At 46.5% G+C, this 17821-nt stretch overlaps 1 protein-coding gene across 1 annotated transcript; it reads left to right on the plus strand.

Annotated features, from left to right (window-relative positions):
* The first annotated feature begins 1898 nt into the window (after positions 1-1898).
* Positions 1899-7965, plus strand: LOC137381599 (zinc finger protein ZFP2-like). Its single transcript, XM_068054298.1, has 2 exons — positions 1899-1962; positions 4619-7965. Exon 2 carries the CDS (start codon positions 4951-4953, stop codon positions 5875-5877), a length of 927 nt encoding a protein of 308 aa, XP_067910399.1. The 5' UTR covers positions 1899-1962; positions 4619-4950; the 3' UTR covers positions 5878-7965.
* Positions 7966-17821: the final 9856 nt, after the last annotated feature.

Below are 17821 nucleotides of genomic sequence, written 5' to 3' on the forward strand. Positions count from 1 at the left end.
GCTGGGGCCTTGACAGAAATCTTTATTTATTTATTTATTTTTTATTTAGAGATACAGCACTGAAACAGGCCCTTCGGCCCACTGAGTCTGTGCCGACCATCAACCACCCATTTATAATAATCCTACACTAATTCCATATTCCTACCACATCCCCACCTGTCCCGATATTTCCCTACCACCTACCTATAATAGGGGCAATTTCTATTGGCCAATTTACCTATCAACCTGCAAGTCTTTGGCATTGTGGAGGAAACCAGAACACCCAGAAATCCCACACAGACACAGGGAGAACTTGCAAACTCCACACAAGCAGTACCCAGAATCGAACCTGGGTCGCTGGAGCTGTGAGGCTGCGGTGCTAACCACTGCGTCACTGTGCCGCCCTCATTGCATCCTCATTGGCTACAGGTGAGGTCCCAGAGGACTAAAGAATAGTCAAAGTTGTTCCTTTGTTTAGGAAGGGTAGCAAGGATAATCCAGGAAATTATAGGCCGGTGAGCCTTACGTCAGTGGTAGGGAAATTATTAGAGAGGATTATTCGGGACAGGATTTACTCCCATTTGGAAACAAATGAACTTATTAGCGAGAGGCAGCATGGTTTTGTGAAGGGGAGGTCGTGTCTCACTAACTTGATTGCGTTTTTTGAGGAAGTGACGGAGATGATTGATGAAGGACGGGCAGTGGATGTTATCTATATGGACTTCAGTATAGCCTTTGACAAGGTCCCAAATAGCTGACTGGTACAAAAGGTGAAGTCATACGGGATCAGAGGTGAGCTGGCAAGATGGATACAGAACTGGCTCGGTCACAGAAGACAGAGGGTAGCTTTGGAAGGGTGCTTTTCTGAATGGAGGGATGTGACTAGTGGTGTTCCGCAGGGATCAGTGCTGGGACCTTTGCTGTTTGTAGCATATATAAATGATTTGGAGGAAAATGTAGCTGGTCTGATTAGTAAGTTTGCGGACGACACAAAGGTTGGTGGAGTTGCAGATAGTGATGATGATTGTCAGAGGATACAGCAGGATATAGATCGGTTGGAGACTTGGGCGGAGAAATGGCAGATGGAGTTTAATCTGGACAAATGTGAGGTAATGCATTTTGGAAGGTCTAATGCAGGTGGGAGGTATACAGTAAATGGCAGAACCCTTAGGAGTATTGACAGGCAGAGAGATCTGGACGTACAGGTTCACAGGTCACTGAAAGTGGCAACGCAGGTGGATAAGGTAGTCAAGAAGGCATACGGCATGCTTGCCTTCATCGGTTGGGGCATAGAGTATAAAAATTGGCAAGTCATGCTGCAGCTGTGCAGAACTTTAGTTCGGCCACACTTAGAATATTGCGTGCAATTCTGGTCGCCACACTACCAGAAGGACGTGGAGGCTTTGGAGAGGGTACAGAGGAGGTTTACCAGGATGTTGCCTGGTCTGGAGGGAATTAGCTATGAGGAGAGGTTGGATAAACTCGGATTGTGTTCACTGGAACAACAGAGGTGGAGGGGCGACATGATAGAGTTTTCCAAAGTTTTGAGCGGCATGGACAGAGTGGATAGTCAGAAGCTTTTTCCCAGGGTGGAAGAGTCAGTTACTAGGGGACATAGGTTTAAGGTGCGACGGGGCAAAGTTTAGAGGGGGTGTGCGAGGCAAGTTCTTTACACAGAGGGTGGTGAGTGCCGGGGGAGGTGGTGGAAGCAGGTGCGATAGCGACGTTTAAGAGGCATCTTGACAAATACATGAATAGGATGGGAACAGAGGGATATGGGCCCCGGAAGTGTGGAAGGTTTTAGTTTAGACAGGCATCAAGATCGGCACAGGATTGGAGGACCGAATGGCCTGTTCCTGTGCTGTACTGTTCTTTGAATCTGCGCATTCCCTCCCAGGAGACTAGTGCGCAGGCGCCGGGCCGAAGAGCGTTTGGAGCATGCGCAGTGCGAGTGATGGCGGCAGTGAGGGTGATCTGTCTCTGGTAAGTGGTGACAGGAGCGATGGAACCGGTCGGTTGAGAAACACCTGGTGTCGGCCTCAACCCCCAAATAACAAGCTTCCGGTCTTGCGTTTTTGCCGAGCGGGGCGGCAGCTGCGAGGCTTCTCCTGGTGACAGGCCTGGGTTAACGGCCGCCAGATTTTCCAGCTCTTCTGGAGAAACTAAAGATTAATAAAGTGTAAAATCAAAGAGAAAAACTTTAAAGGAAATTTATCTCCGATATAAAGAGGGAGGGAGGAACCATTTGGGACACAGGGCAGGAGATCCCCCCTCCCACAAAGACTCCCCTTGGACTGGGCCACACCTGGGCAGGGCTGGCTCAAGGTGCAGGAAGCTGATAGGCTGAGCTGTGGACTGGGAGGAGTGGGGGGGTTTGATTGACAGGCCTGGGGAGGGGGATATCAGGGCAGGTACACACACTGCTCCCCCTTTTCCTCCTGGGATGTTTTCCTGGAGTTGTGTTGGTGAGTGTTTCTAAACTCTGTCTCCCTATCCTGGTAACGTAGGTGGATTGTAGGTTGCTGTGAGTGTTGGACTATATTGCCTCTCCTCATTCTTCCTCCATCTCCCATTCCAAGTTCCAGGCTGCCGGTGGCTCGATGTGCCTGAAAGCTAACTCAAGTATTTCCAGCATTTTCTCCTTTTTATTTCAGATTTTTAGCATCCGCAGTATTTCGCTTTTGTTTTATTGCAGGTGTTGCCGACAGAACTGAGTCGAGAAACACATTTAGACCAATTAAGAGCCAGTTTGTATCGGGGTGGGTGTTGGATATGGAAGTCGGTCCCTGACCTTCTGTGGAGGTCTTTTTTGTTGGTCCCGAATAAGGGCCCACAGACCCTGTGCTTATGCCGCGGTGACCAGCCCGGGGTATGTAGGGGGCATTGACTGCTATTTTGGACAAGGCAGGATTAGGGCATGTGCAAACCATCTTGATGAAGCCGAGAGTGAACCAGGCTTCATGGACTCTGTACCCAACCAAGTCCTCGTGCCTGGGCAATTAAGCATTCTGGATAAAAGCAGCTCATCCACTCCTAGGCTGCATGTGATGTTTGCAGCCTAGAGAAGTCTATGGACCATGTAAATATCAGTGTGAGAGGTTACAGTCCCTGTATAGTTACCTGAAGGGGCCATTCTTCAACTTAAAATCATAGAAATCATAGGAAAGAGGCCGCTCGGCCCATCATGTCCGCACCGCCCAACAAGGAGCCATCCAGCCTAATCCTACTTTCCAGTTCTTGGTCTGTAGCCATGTAGGTTAGGGCACTTCAAGTATTTTTTAAATGTTCGCGTTTCTGCCTCTACCACCCTGCTAGGCAGTGAGTTTCAGATCTCACCACCCTCAGGGTGAAAATGTTTCCTCATGAATCCTCTTTAAACCTCCTACCTCTTAGCCTAAATCTATGCCCCCCTTGGTTGTGGACCCCTCCACCAAGGGGACTAGGTCCTTCCTATCCACTCCATCTGAGACCCCTCATAATTTTATACACTTCAATTCAGCCTTCTCTGTTTCACAGAAAACAACCGTCACCTATCCAATCTTTCTTCATAACTAAAATTCTCCAGACTAGGTGACATCCTCATGAATCTCCTCTGCACACACTCTAATGCAATCACATCTTTCTTATAGTGCGGTGACCAGACCAGAACACAGTACTCCAGGTGTAGCCTAACCAGTGTTTTATACAGTTCCAGCATAACCAGCATTCCAGTGGGCGGCGCAGTGGTTAGCACCGCAGCCTCACAGCTCCAGGGACCCGGGTTCAATTCTGGGTACTGCCTGTGTGGAGTTTGCAAGTTCTCCCTGTGTCTGCGTGAGTTTTCTCTGGGTGCTCCGGTTTCCTCCCACAAGCCAAAAGACTTGCAGGTTGGTAGGTAAATTGGCCATTATAAATTGTCACTAGTATAGGTAGGTGGTAGGGAAATATAGGGACAGGTGGGGATGTTTGGTAGGAATATGGGATTAGTGTAGGATTAGTATAAAAATGGGTGGATGATGGTCGGCACAGACTCGGTGGGCCGAAGGGCCTGTTTCAGTGCTGTATATCTAATCATAATCATTCAAAGATCTGTGGACATCACACCAAGGTCCTGCTGTTCCTCTATATTTCTCAGTGTCCTATCGTTTTTTGTGTATTCCCTTGCCTTGTTAGCTGCCCCCAAATGCATTACCTCACAACTTCTCCAGATTGAATTCCATTTGCCACTGTTCTGCCCACCTGACTAGTCCATTGATATCTTCCTGTAGACTACAACTTTCTTCTTCATTATCAACCACATGGCCAGTTATTGTATCATCTCTAAACTTTTTAATCATACGCCCTACATTCAAGTTCAAACATTGAAATAAACTACAAGAAGCAAATTATCTAGGACCGAGCATCCATACCCGGGTGGGCCTTGGAGATGGAGCATGCTTGATACCTTCTGCAACTAGTGGACATCGCAGTGCACAGGGTGTCTCATAGACACTGGGAACAACATTCTCCTTTTCTTGGGAAGGTTCCCTTTGCTTAGTTTGAATGGATCACATGTTTGGGGAAACAAGAGAGGAAAGAATGTTCCATAGAAACTAGAATTGTCCGTTCTCAATTTCTAACCTTTACTTACAGTGATGGCTTTTGTAAACTCCTTTTACAGGGTATGAGAAGGAAGGATTTACAGACGGGAAATTCAAACCAAACATCTTGTCAAAATCTGACAGAGTCACTTGATTCATCACGACCTGAACATCATTGGTCTTTGAATGTGGAAAGAGAAATGTTTGTCAGTTCTGTCTGTCGGAAAAGATTTCAAACATCTGTGTGACTGGAAAAGCACCAAGACACACACCTGAGTGAGAGTGTTCTAATGCACATACTGTGGAAAGAGCTTTAACCAGTTACACAGCCTGAAACAACATTGCACCATTCATGTGTTCTGTGTGTGGCTGAGGCTTCAATTGGCCATCCAACCTGGAGAGACACAAAGACATGGAGAAACCATGGAAATGTCTGGAATGTGGGAAGGGATTCAATTACCCATCCAAGCTGGAAATACATCGACGTAGTCACACGAGGGAGAGACCGTTCACCTGCTCCATGTGTGGGAAGGGATTCACTCAGTCATCTAACCTGCTGACACACCAGCGAGTTCACACTGGGGAGAGGCCATTCATGTGCTCCAAATGTGGGAAGGGATTCAATTCTCCATCGGAACTGGAAACTCATCGACACAGTCACACTGGGGAGAAGCCGTTCAAATGCTCCCAGTGTGGGAAGGCATTCAATTGCCCATCAGAACTGGAAACTCATCGACGCAGTCATACTGGGGAGAGGCCGTTCACCTGCTCTGTGTGTGGGAAGGCATTCACTCGGTCATCGAACCTCTATACACACCAGCGACTGCACACTGGGGAGAGGCCGTTCACCTGCGCCGTGTGTGGGAAGGGATTCACTCAGTTAGCCCATCTCACTGAACACGAACTTCTTCATTCTGATAAGAGACCTTTTAAATGTTCCAATTGTGAGAAGTGCTTTAAAAGCAGAAATTATCTGCTGACACACCAGCGCATTCACACTAGGGAGAAGCAGTTCACCTGCTCAGAGTGTGGGAAGGGATTCACTCAGTCATCCCACCTCACTGAACACCAACTTCTTCATTCTGATAAGAGACCTTTTAAATGTTCTGACTGTGAAAAGAGCTTTAAAAGCAAAAATTACCTGATGAAACACCAACATATTCACTCTGGGGAGAGGCCGTTCACCTGCTGCTTGTGTGGGAAGCGATTTACTCTGTCATCTAACTTGGTGACACACCAGCGCGTTCACACTGGGGAGAGGCCGTTCACCTGCTCAGAGTGTGGGAAGGCATTCACTCGGTCATCTCATCTGCTGAGACACCAGAGAGTTCACAAGTGACTGCAGGGGTTGGATTCTGCTGTTGCTGCTGTTAATCACATCCAGGACTGAAGTTCTGTTACTGACTCTTCCATTGTTAGGCCTTTTCTCCTTTGTTACTGGTATACTTGTATTTGTGTAGTGTATTTCACCACTTCAGGATGTCATAGTCATTTCTGGCACAGAAGGAGGCCATCGGCCCATCGAGTCCATGCTGGCTCTCCACGGAGCTGTGAAGTCAGTCCCAGTACCCGGCTCGATCCCCCTAGCCTTGCAAATCTATTTCTCTCAGGTGGCCATCCAACTTTCTCTTGAAGTCATTGACCGTTTCCGCTTCCAACACCCTTGTGGGCAGCGAGTTCCAGGTCATTTTTTATTCATTGGGGGGAATTTGGGCATCACTGGCCAGACCAGCATTTATTGCCCATCCCTAACAGCCCTTGAGAAGGTGGTGGTGAGCTACCTTCTTGAACTGCTGCAGTCCTTGAGGTGTAGGTACAGCAACAGTACTGTTAGGAAGGGAGTTCCAGGATTTTGACCCCGTGACAGTGAAGGAATGGCGATATAGTTCCAAGTCAGGATGGTGTGTGGCTTGGAGGGGAACTTGCATCTGCTGCTCTTGTGCTTCTCGATGGTAGAGATCATGGGTTTGGAAGGTGCTGTCGAAGGAGCCTTGGTGAATTGCTGCAGTGCATCATGTAGACGGGACACCCTGCTGCCTCTGTGGATCAGTGGTGGAGCGGTGAAGGGAGAACACCACTGTCTACCATCCTCCACTCTGAAAAGCAACCATTTACCATGACTCACTGTTTTCTGTCCTTAAGCCAATTTTTTTATCCAATTGGGAGACTGACCCGTCCATTCCATCAACCTAAATTTTGTTAACCAGTCTTTTATGTGGTATCTTATCCAATGCTTTCTTAAAATCCATATTAACAACATCCACTCATTCATTTCATCAACCTCTCTGTTACTTCATCAAAAATTAAACTAGTCAAGCATGATCAGTCTTTTACAAATCCATGCTGACTATCCTTAATTAACTCCAACCTCTCTAAGTGTCTGTTGATATATTTTCCCCGATTAGTTTCTAAAACCTTATGACTGTCCTTCCACCATTTTTTTTATTAAGGGTGTTATATTTGTTACTCTCCAATCCTCTGGTACCTTCCCCATATCCAGGGAACATTGGAAAATTATGGCTAGCCCTTCTGTTATCTCCATACCCATTTCCTTTAGCAACCTGGGATGCAAACCATCCAAACCAGGTTCTTCTCAACCCTAAGGATTGCCAACTTTTTTAGTACCTCCCTTTTCTCAATTTTTATCCTATCCATTGCCTTTACGCTCTGCTTCTACTGATATTTTGTCATCTCCATTTCCTTAGTGAACACTGATGCAAAGTACTCATTAAGTATATTAGCCTTGCCCTGTGCCTCTAAACAATTTATTGTCCTCTCTGTCCCTAATAGGCCCCACTCTTCCTCTTACTACTCACTTACTATTTACTTGCTGGTAGAAGATCTTTGGGTTCCCTTTTATGTTGACTGACGCTCTATTCTCATTCTCTCTTTGCCAGTCTTATTTCCCTCTTCACCTCCCCTCTCAACTTATTGTATATGACCTGGTTCTCACTTGATGAGTTCACCTGACATGCATCATATACCCTCTCTTTTGTTTCATCATAATCTCTATCTTCCTCGTCAACTAAGAAGCCCTGTTCTTGGTTCCCCTACCTTTCACCCTTGTACCTGAAGCATCTCTTCCTTAAGATAACCCATTGTTCCGATACAGCTCTTCCTGACAGTCTTTGGTTTCATTCTACCCTGGCTAGATTCCTTCTCATCATGTTAAAATTAACCTCTTCCAATATAGACATTCTACTTCACTTGTTCCTTACTTTTCTGCATTACTAGTTTAAACCTTATAATATGATCACTCATACCAAAGTGCACCCCCACAGACACTTGGTCCACTTAAACCACATCTTTTCCCAGCACCAGATCTAGCAATGCCTCTTTTCTAGTTGGGCTGAGAACATACTGATCAAGGAAGTTCTCCTGAACACATTTTAGGAATTCCTCCCCCCCTTACCTTTTACTCTGCAGTTATCCCAATCGATATTTGGGTCATTAAAGTCACCCAATATCACCACTCAATAGTTCATGCACATCTCTGTGACTTCCCTGCAGATTTGCTCCTCTATCTCTCTCTCACTATTTGGAGACCTATAGAGTACCCCTAGTAGCAGCACAGGAATTTGGCAGTGTTAAAAGGTATTTATTTAAATGCAAGGAATATAGTAAATAAAGCTGATGAGCTGAGGGCACAGATAGACACATGGCAACACAATGTCATTGCAATAATGGAAACTTGGCTTAAAGAGGGGCAAGAATGGCAGCTCAACATCCCTGGACATAGAGTTTTCAGGTGGGATAGAGAGGGAGATAAAAAAGGAGGGGATATAGCATTATTAGTTAAGGAAATCAATAACAGCTTTGAGGAGGGATGATATGTTAAATTAATCATCAAACGAGGCCATATGGGTAGAGCTCAGAAATAGAAAAGGGGCAGCCACACTACCAGGAGTGTACTAAAGACTCCCAAATAGTGAGAGGGAGATCGAAGAACAAATATGTAGACACATTTCTGAGTGCAAAAACTATAGGGTAATAATAGTTGGGGATTTTAACGACCCCAATATCAACTAGGATACAAACAGTGTGAAGGGCACAGAGGGGACAAAATTCACGAGAATCTTTTTAGCCAGCACGCAACAAGCCCAACGAGAGGGGGCACAATTCTAGATTTTGTCTTTGGAAATGAAGCTGGGCAAGTGGCTGAAGTAACAGTGGGTGACCATTTTGGAGATAGTGACCATAATACAGATAGTTTTAGCATTATTATGGAAAAGGACAAAGATAAAACAGGAGTAAAAGTTCTAAATTGGGGGAAGGCAAATTTTATGAAACGGAGAGGTGACCTGGTGCAAGTGGACTGGATACAGCTACGTGAAGGAAAATCAGTGGCAAACCAGTGGGAGGCATTGAAAAGCAAGATACTACAGGCATAGTGTAGGCATGTCGCCACAAAGATAAAGGATGGTACTTCCAAATCCACAGTCCCTGGTTATCTGGAAGCTTATAAGGTAAGGTAAAGCAGAAAAAGAAAGCTTATGACGATCACAAAAATCTTAATAATTTAGAAAGCCTAGTGGGCGGCACAGTGGTTAGCACCGCAGCCTCACAGCTCCAGCGACCCGGGTACTGCCTGTGTGGAGTTTGCAAGTTCTCCCTGTGTCTGCGTGGGTTTCCTCCGGGTGCTCCGGTTTCCTCCCACATGCCAAAGACTTGCAGGTTGATAGGTAAATTGGCCAATAGAAATTGCCCCTAGTATAGGTAGGTGGTCGGGAAAATATAGGGACAGGTGGGGATGTGGTAGGAATATGGGATTAGTGTAGGGTTAGTATAAGTGGGTGGTTGATGGTCGGCACGGACTCGGTGGGCCGAAAGGCCTGTTTCAGTGCTGTATATCTAAACTAAAGGAGTATAGAAAGTGCAGAGGTGAAGTAAAAGAAATTAGAAAAGCAAAGAGCGGACATGAAAAATTATTGGCAGGTAAAGTCAAGGAAAACCCAAAGATGTTTTATCAGTACATTTAGAGCAAGAGGATAACGAAGGAAAGGGTAGGGCCTATCAGAGTTGTACAAGGGAACTTATGCCTGGATGATATGGCAGGGTTCTCGAGTTTTTTGTTTCTGTCTTCACAAAGGACAGGATTGACACAGACATTGTAGTGAAGCATAATGAGAGAAGGAAAGTCTGACATTCTTGAAAGTGGATAAATCGCCAGGGCCTGATGGATTGCATCCCAGGTTGTTAAAGGAATCCAGGGAGGAAATAGCAGATGCGCTGAGGATCATCTTCAAATCCTCACGAGATACAGGCGAGGTACCTAGAAGATCGGAGGTCTGCGAACATTGCACCATTGTTTACAAAGGGTGCAAGGGTTAGGCCAAATAATTATAGACCGGTCAGTCTGACCTCGGTGGTGGGTAAATTGTTAGAGTCAACTGAGAGACAGGATAAAGTGCCACTTAGGCTTGGATTAATCGGGGATAGTCGGCATGGCTTTATTCAGGGAAGGTCATGTCTTACTCACTTCATTTGAGTTTTTTTGAGGAAGTAACAAGGAGGATTGATGAGGGTAGTGCCGTGGATGTGGTCTACACGGATTTTAGTGAGGCATTTGACAAGGTCCCATATGGCAGACTGGTGAGTAAATTGAAAGCCCATGGGATACAGGGGAGTGTGGCAGTTTGGATTCAGAGTTGGCTCAGGGACAGGAAACAAAGGGTAGTGGTTGACAGATGTTTTTGCGAATGGAAAGCTGTTTCCAGTGGCGTTCCACAGGGCTCAGTGTTGGGTCCCTTGCTGTTTGTGGTATATATTAATGATTTGGACTTAAATGTGGGAGGCATGATTGGGAAATTTGATGACACAAAAATTGGTCGTGTAGTTGATAGTGAATAGTATAGCCATAGACTCCAGAATGATAACAATGGTTTGGTTGAGTGGGTGGAAAAGTGGCAAATGGAATTCAATCCAGAGAAGTGTGAAGTATTGCATTTGGGGAGGGCAAATAAAGCGAAGGAATACACAATAAACAGAAGGACATTGAGAGGGGTAGAAGAAGTGAGAGACCTTGAAGTGCATGTCCACAGGTCCCTGAAAGTGGCAGGACAAGTAGGTAGAGTGAAGAAGGTATATGGAATGCTTTCATTTATTGGCCGAGGTGTAGAATACAAAAGCAGGGATGTAATGCTGGAACTGTATAAAACGCTGGTTAGGCCACAGCTGGAGTATTGCGGACAGTTCTGGTCATCACATTACAGAAAGGACATAATTGCTCTGGAGAGAGTACAGAGGAGATTTACAAGAATGTTGCCAGGGCTTGAAAGTTGCAGTTATGAGGAATGATTTGATAGGCTAGGGTTGTTTTCCCTCGAACAGAGGAGGCTGAGGGGTCGCTTAATTGAGATGTGCAAAATTATGAGGGGCCTGGAGAGAATAGACAGGAAGGACCTGTTTCCCCTAGCAGAGAGGTCAATTACCAGGAGGCACAGATTTAAGGTGACTGGTAGAAGGATTAGAGGGGACATGAGGAAAAACTTTTTGACCCAGAGGGTGGTGGGTGTCTGGAATTCACTGCCAGGAATGGTGGTGGAGACAGAAACCCTCAATTCTTTTAAAAGGGAGCTGGACATGCACCTGAAGTGCTGTAACCTGCAAGGCTATGGACCAGGTGCTGGAAGGTGGGATTAGATTGGGCGGTTAGTTTTTCGGCCAGCCTGGACACGACGGGCTGAATGGCCTCCTTCTGTGCCATAATTTCTCTATGGTTCTAGTGTGATCATACCCTTTTTGCTCCTCAACTCTAACCAAATGGATGCTGTCATAGAGTTGTACAGCACTGAAACAGACCCTTCGGCCCATCGTGTCTGTGCCGGCCATACAGCACCCAACTATTCTAATCCCATATTCCTGCACTTGGCCCGTAGCCTTGAATGCTATGGTGTTTCAAGTGCTCATCTAAATACTTCTTAAACGTTGTGAGGGTTCCTGCCTCCACCACCTCTTCAGGCAGCGCGTTCCAGATTCCAACCACCCTCTGGGTGAAAAATGTTTCTTCCAATCCCCCCTAAACCTCCTGCCCCTTACCCTAAATCTATGCCCCCTGGTTCTTGACCCCTCCGCTAAGGGAAAAAGTTTCTTCCTATCTAACCTATCAATGCCCCTCATAATCTTGTACACCTCAATCATGTCCTCCCTCAGCCTTCTCTGCTCCAACGAAAACAACCCTAGCCTATCCAGTCTCTCTTCATAGCTGAAATGCTCCAGCCCAGGCAAAAGCCTGGTGAATCTCCTCTGCACCCTCTCCAGTGCAATCACATTCTTCCTACAGCGTGGTGCCCAGAACTGTACACAGTACTCCAGCTGCCATTTCAAGGACATCCTTCCTTTCTAGCACTGCAATGTCTTCCCTAAAATAAAAACAAAATACTGCGGATGCTGGTAATCTGAAATAAAAACAAAAAATGCTGGAAATACTCAGCAGGTCTGGTAGCATTGGTGAAGAGAGAGAAGCAGAGTTAACTTTTCAGGTCAGTGACCTTTCATCAGAACAGAATGTCTTCCCTAATCAGGGCTGCCACCCCACCTCCCTTTTTTCCTTCTCTGTTCCATAGTGTTTTGCAGCTAATGAAGTTCTTTGATGTGTACTCAGAGTGCTGCGGCTCAGTGGGTGGCACTCTCGCCTCTGAGTCAGAAGCTTGTGGGTTCAGGCTTTCTCCAGTGCATGAGTGCAACAATCAAGTCTAACACTCTGGTACTGAAAGAGTGCTGCACGGTCGGGGATGCCATCTTTCAGATGAAATGTTAAACCGAAGCCCCGTCTTCCTCCTCAGGTGAATGTAAAAGATCCCATGGCACTGTTTCAAAGAAGAGCAGGGGAGTTATGTCCAGTGTCCTGGCCAATATTTATCACTTCAACATCAGAAAAACAGATGACCTGGTCATTATGATATTGCTGTTTGTGGAATCTTGCTGTGTGTAAATAGGTTGTTGTGTTTCCTACTTCAATAGTACTTCATTGGCTGTAAAATGCTTTGGAACATCCTGAGGTCACGAAAGGGCCTATAGAAATGTAAGTCCTCTTAATTTCAGAAATGCGGCAGGAAAATTGCGCACAGCAAAGTCCCACAAACAGAAAGATGGCTACGAGCACATAATCTTTTCATCGTGATGTTGGTTGAGGGATAATTATTGGCAGCACTGGGGAGAACATCCCTGCTCTTCAAAATAACTTTATGGGGTCATTTCCCTCTATCTGAGAGGACATATGGGGTCTTGGTTGAAGGTGGCATTGAAAGATGGGACCTCTGACAGTGCAGCACCCCCTCAGAACTGCATTGGAATATCAACGTAGATTTAATGCTCAAGTCTCTGGATATGGATCTGAATCCACAACCTACTGATTCAGAGATGAGAATGTAAGCACTGAGCCACGATAAACACCTCATCATTACTCGACATTATTTCAGTTCTCAGACCTTCAGATATTCTCATAGACAAGTCCCAGCTCCCTATACATTCCAGAGTGCCTCTCCTAGTCTTGGTATCCAGGGCAAGTATTGGTAGCATGTCCATGTATCTGCCCTGGGAGTGTTTGATGGACAGTGTAGAGGGAGCAGGGGCGGTGCAGTGGTTAGCACCGCAGCCTCACAGCTCCAGTGACCCGGGTTCGGTTCTGGGTATTGCCTGTGCAGAGTTTGCAAGTTCTCCCTGTGACCGCGTGGGTTTCCGCCGGGTGCTCCGGTTTCCTCCCACAGCCAAAGACTCGCAGGTTGATCGGTAAATTTGCCATTGTAAATTGCCCCTCGTGCAGGTAGGTGGTAGGAGAATTGAGGGAAGGTAGGGAATATGGGATTAATGTAGGATTAGTATAAATGGGTGGCTGATGGTCGGCACAGACTCGGTGGGCCGAAGGGCCTGTTTCAGTGCTGTAAATCTCTATGACTCTAATAGATTAGATTATAATGTATGGATTGTCTTTCTAACACATGGATGTCGAGATGGAACTGGACGTGGCCTGACCCAGCAGTGACAGGACGGGCCCACTGGGAGGTGATATAAAGCTGAATTAAACTCAAATCTATCATTTTCATTATTTAATTTTATAATGAGACTCTGGATATTTCCTGTTGGGTTACCTTTTAGCTGAAGGGAGAATAAAAGTTTTCACATCACCAATCACATCAACGTTCACTATATCATACAGCCCTGGTAATAAATCAGGTAAAGCTCCAGAGTAAAGCGCCCTCTATACTGTCCCTGTAAACACTCCCAGAGCAGGTACAACATGGGTTAGATACAGAGTAGCTCCCTCTACACTGTCCCCATCAAACACTCACAGGACAGGGACAGCATGGAGTTGGAAGAAAAAAAAACGGGGTTAGATAGAGTAAAGCTCCCATAAAACATTCTCAGCCCGTAATGAGCAGAGCTTAGAGGCTGGTTACTAGGCAATGCAATAATGTCATAAATAAATGCCTTTCAGCCCAGCTGGTCCTCTCCTTGTCCCTTTAAAGGTGGAGAGTTGGGACATCCTGTCTCAAAACACATCCCACCCTGTCTATACTGAGAATCCCAGGGTGGAGAGCCGGGACATCCTGTCTCAAAACACATCCCACCCTGTTCATACTGAGAATCCCAGGGTGGAGAGCCAGGACATCCTGTCTCAAAACACATCCCACTCTGTTCATACTGAGAATCCCAGGGTGGAGAGCCAGGACATCCTGTCTCAAAACACATCCCACTCTGTTCATACTGAGAATCCCAGGGTGGAGAGCCAGGACATCCTGTCCCAAAACACATCCCACTCTGTTCATACTGGGAATCCCAGGGGAAGAACCAAGGCCCAGAGTGTGGAACAAAACCAAGGCAGGGAGGGAGGAGGAGAGAACAGGAGATAAATCAAAGAGTAGGGACTGAGGGTCACCAGGCTTTCGTTTTTGAGCCTGTCAACTTTTGGGGGGGGGGAAGACTGAGTTCAGTAGTTTTTGCATCCAGGGAGAGAATAAGGAGCAGATGGGGAGGATTCCAGCACAGTGAGGATGTAGAGGGAAGGAGATTGTGTCGGGCTGTATATTTGGGGTGTCAGAGGGACGAGAGATGAAAAGTCAGAGGAGCAAAAACTGCAGGAATGTCCATAAATAATGAGAGAGAGAGAGGGTGGGGGTTAGAGTGGACCATGGACAATCTGTTAAACTGTCTCTTTGCTGTGACCAATTTTCCTTCTGTTACAAATAGCCGCCTGTAGCCCAGTGACACAAACAGCCCATTAAACTCCATCAATGTCCTTTGGTCTGGTGAGGTCTCCCTTTGTGAAACATCAGCTGTTATTAAAGCTTTTCATTCTGACACACAGTGTGAAATGAGCTGCAGAACTGCCGACACTGTCAGCTTTAAGGAGACGTTTCCATTTGGAGATGGGATTGCTCATTGAGTTTCATTAGGGGGATATTGGAGAGGAAGCAAACAGCACGGACATTCCACTGCAGCTGGGATATGTGAGTGTTTACAGTGAGGCTTTCAGGCACTTTATTAAACACACTCACAGCAGAAGCACATTAATCTGATAGGAGATCACTTACACACGAGCAGCCAGCGGTGTGGAGCCTCCTGAGAGTCCGCTCCCTTTACACCCAGTATTTACAGGAGCTGGGACACGGAAAAGAGTCTCAGTAAAATCAGGGAGATATTTGTTCACACAAACCAACCTCCCAAAAATACTGAGTTATTTCCCCTTGATTTACAGACTCTCCAATTACCTGAGTGATTGACGGGATCTCCAAACCAATGGGTAGAGTGTGGGAGGGGCTGGAGGACTGAGCGGGCAGTTGGTCCTCCAACCAATCAAGGTGCAACAGAGGTGGGGCCTGTGGCAGCGAGTGGGCAGGGCTGAGCCTGGATTTGACTCATTGGCTGAAAATCTGCTTCATTTTGAAACTTAATTTCTCTCAAACCGGCCTTTTCTGTTGTGTCTTTAAACAGATGAAACCTGTACTATCTTGTCAATGTGCTTATGAGTATTGAATGAGGAAAGCAGATTCTGGGTCAAATTAACTGGTATTTATTTACAGTGGTCTTCTTAGTAGGGTATGTACACGAACACTGAGCAGCATGAGGTACAGACTCGGGGTGTATCACATCCTGCAATGATGCTTAAGGTCTATGTACATAATCTACCCAGCAACAGCTTATGTATATTATACTACATCAAGTCTCTGACTTCATTCATCAGGTCTGTAACACTGTGGGGTTCTCACAACTCTGCCATAACATGTTCTTTCACTTTGTTCTCTCAGGTCTAACCCTGACATTGTGATCAAACCTGCAGACAAGGGTGGTGCTGTTGTCTGGCGTACCGACCTCTGCCTTGCAGAGGCTCAGCGCCATCACTCACGCACTTCTTCCTACCTCCCTCTGGACCATGACCCCACCACTGAACATCAAGCTACTGTCACTGACCTCATCTCCTCTGGAGATCTTCCCTCTACAGCTTCCAACCTCGGTCCCACAACCCCGGACAGCCCGCTTCTACCTCCTTCCCAAAATCCACAAACAGGACTGTCCCTGCAGACCCATTGTCAGTCTGCTCCTGCCCCACTGAACTTATTTCTTCCTATCTTGACTATCTTTTCTCCGCTGGTCCAGTCTCTTCACACCGCCATCTGTGACTCTTCTGACGCCTGACGTCATTTTGACAGTTACCAGTTTCCTGGCCCCAACTACATCCTCTTCACTATGGTTGTGCAATCTCTCTACACCTCTACACCTCCATTCCCCACCAGGACGCTTTGAGGACTCTCCACTTCTTCCTTGAACAGAGGCTCAACCAGTCCCCATCCACCACCACCCTCCTCTGCCTGGCTGAACTTGTTCTCACATTGAACAACTTCTCCTTCAACTCCACTCACTTCCTTCAAGTAAAAGGTGTTGCTATGTGTACCCACATGTGTCCTAGTTATGCCTGTCTTTTTGTGAGATATGTCGAACATTCCTTGTTCCAGTCCTACTCAGGCCCCCTCCCCCAACTCTTTTTCCAGTACATTGATGACTGTATCGGTGCTGTTTCCTGCTCCTGCCTCGAACTGGAAAACTTTATCAACTTTGCTTCTAATTTCCACCCTTCTCTCACCTTTACATGATCCATCTCCGAAGCTTCCCTTCCTCGACTTCTCTATCTCCATAGGCTGTCTACAATATCCATTATAAGCCCACCGACTCCCACAGCTACCTCGACTACACTTCTGCACCCCCTTCCTCCTGTAAGGACTCCATTCCATTCTCCCAGTTTCTCCGTCTCTGAAGCATCTGCTCTGATGATGCTACCTTCCATGACGGTGCTTCTGATATGTCTTCCTTTTTCCTCAACCAAGGATTCCCCCCCATCGTGGTTGACAGGGCCCTCAACCGTGTCTGGCCCATTTCCCGCACCTCTACCCTCACCCCTTCCCCTCCCGGAAAGGTGACAGGGTTCCCCTGTCCTCACTTTCCACCCCATCAGCCTCCATATCCAAAGGATCATCCTCTGCCATTTCTGCCACCTCCAGCGTGATGCCACTACCAAACGCATCTTCCCCTCCCCTCTCCTGTCAGCATTCTGAAGGGATTGTTCCCTCCGTGACACCCTGGTCCACTCCTCCATTACCCCCACCACCTCGTCCCCTACCCATGGCACCTTCCCCTGCAATCGCAGGAGGTGTAATACCTGCCTATTTACCTCCTCTCTCCTCACTATCCCAGGCCCCAAACACTCCTTTCAGGTGAAGCAGCGATTTACTTGTTCTTCTTTCAATGTAGTTTAATGTATTCGCTGCTCACAATGTGGTCTCCTCTACATTGAGGAGACCAAACGCAGACTGGGTGACCGCTTTGCGGAACACCTCCACTCGGTACACAAGCAGGACCCCGAGCTTCCGGTTGCTTGCCATTTCTACACTCCCCCTTGCTCTCATGCTCACATCTCTGTCCTGGGATTGCTGTAATGTTCCAGCGAACATCAACACAAACTCAAGGAACAGCATCTCATTTAGCGATTAGGCACAGTACAGCCTGTCGGACTGAACATTGAGTTCAATAATTTCAGAGCATGACAGGCCCCCCATTTTACTTTTATTTCTAGTTATTTTTTCTTTTTCCTTTTTTTTATATATATATTTTTTGTGTTTATTTTATTTCATCTTAGTTTGTTCAGTTTGCTTACCCACTATTTTTTTTCATGTTTGTACGTGCGGCTGTTCAGTTTTCAGTCCATTAACACCCTATCTGTACTAATACTTTGTCTTTCAACACACCATTAACATATTGTTTGCATTTGCTCCACAGCCTTCTGGTCAGCT

Source organism: Heterodontus francisci, chromosome 22, assembly GCF_036365525.1.
Source record: "Heterodontus francisci isolate sHetFra1 chromosome 22, sHetFra1.hap1, whole genome shotgun sequence".
Classification (NCBI taxonomy): Eukaryota; Metazoa; Chordata; class Chondrichthyes; order Heterodontiformes; family Heterodontidae; genus Heterodontus; species Heterodontus francisci.

Excerpts from the sequence above, each read along its gene's own strand:
- LOC137381599 (XM_068054298.1), top strand. The coding sequence starts at position 4,951 with ATGGAGAAACCATGGAAATGTCTGGAATGTGGGAAGGGATTCAATTAC.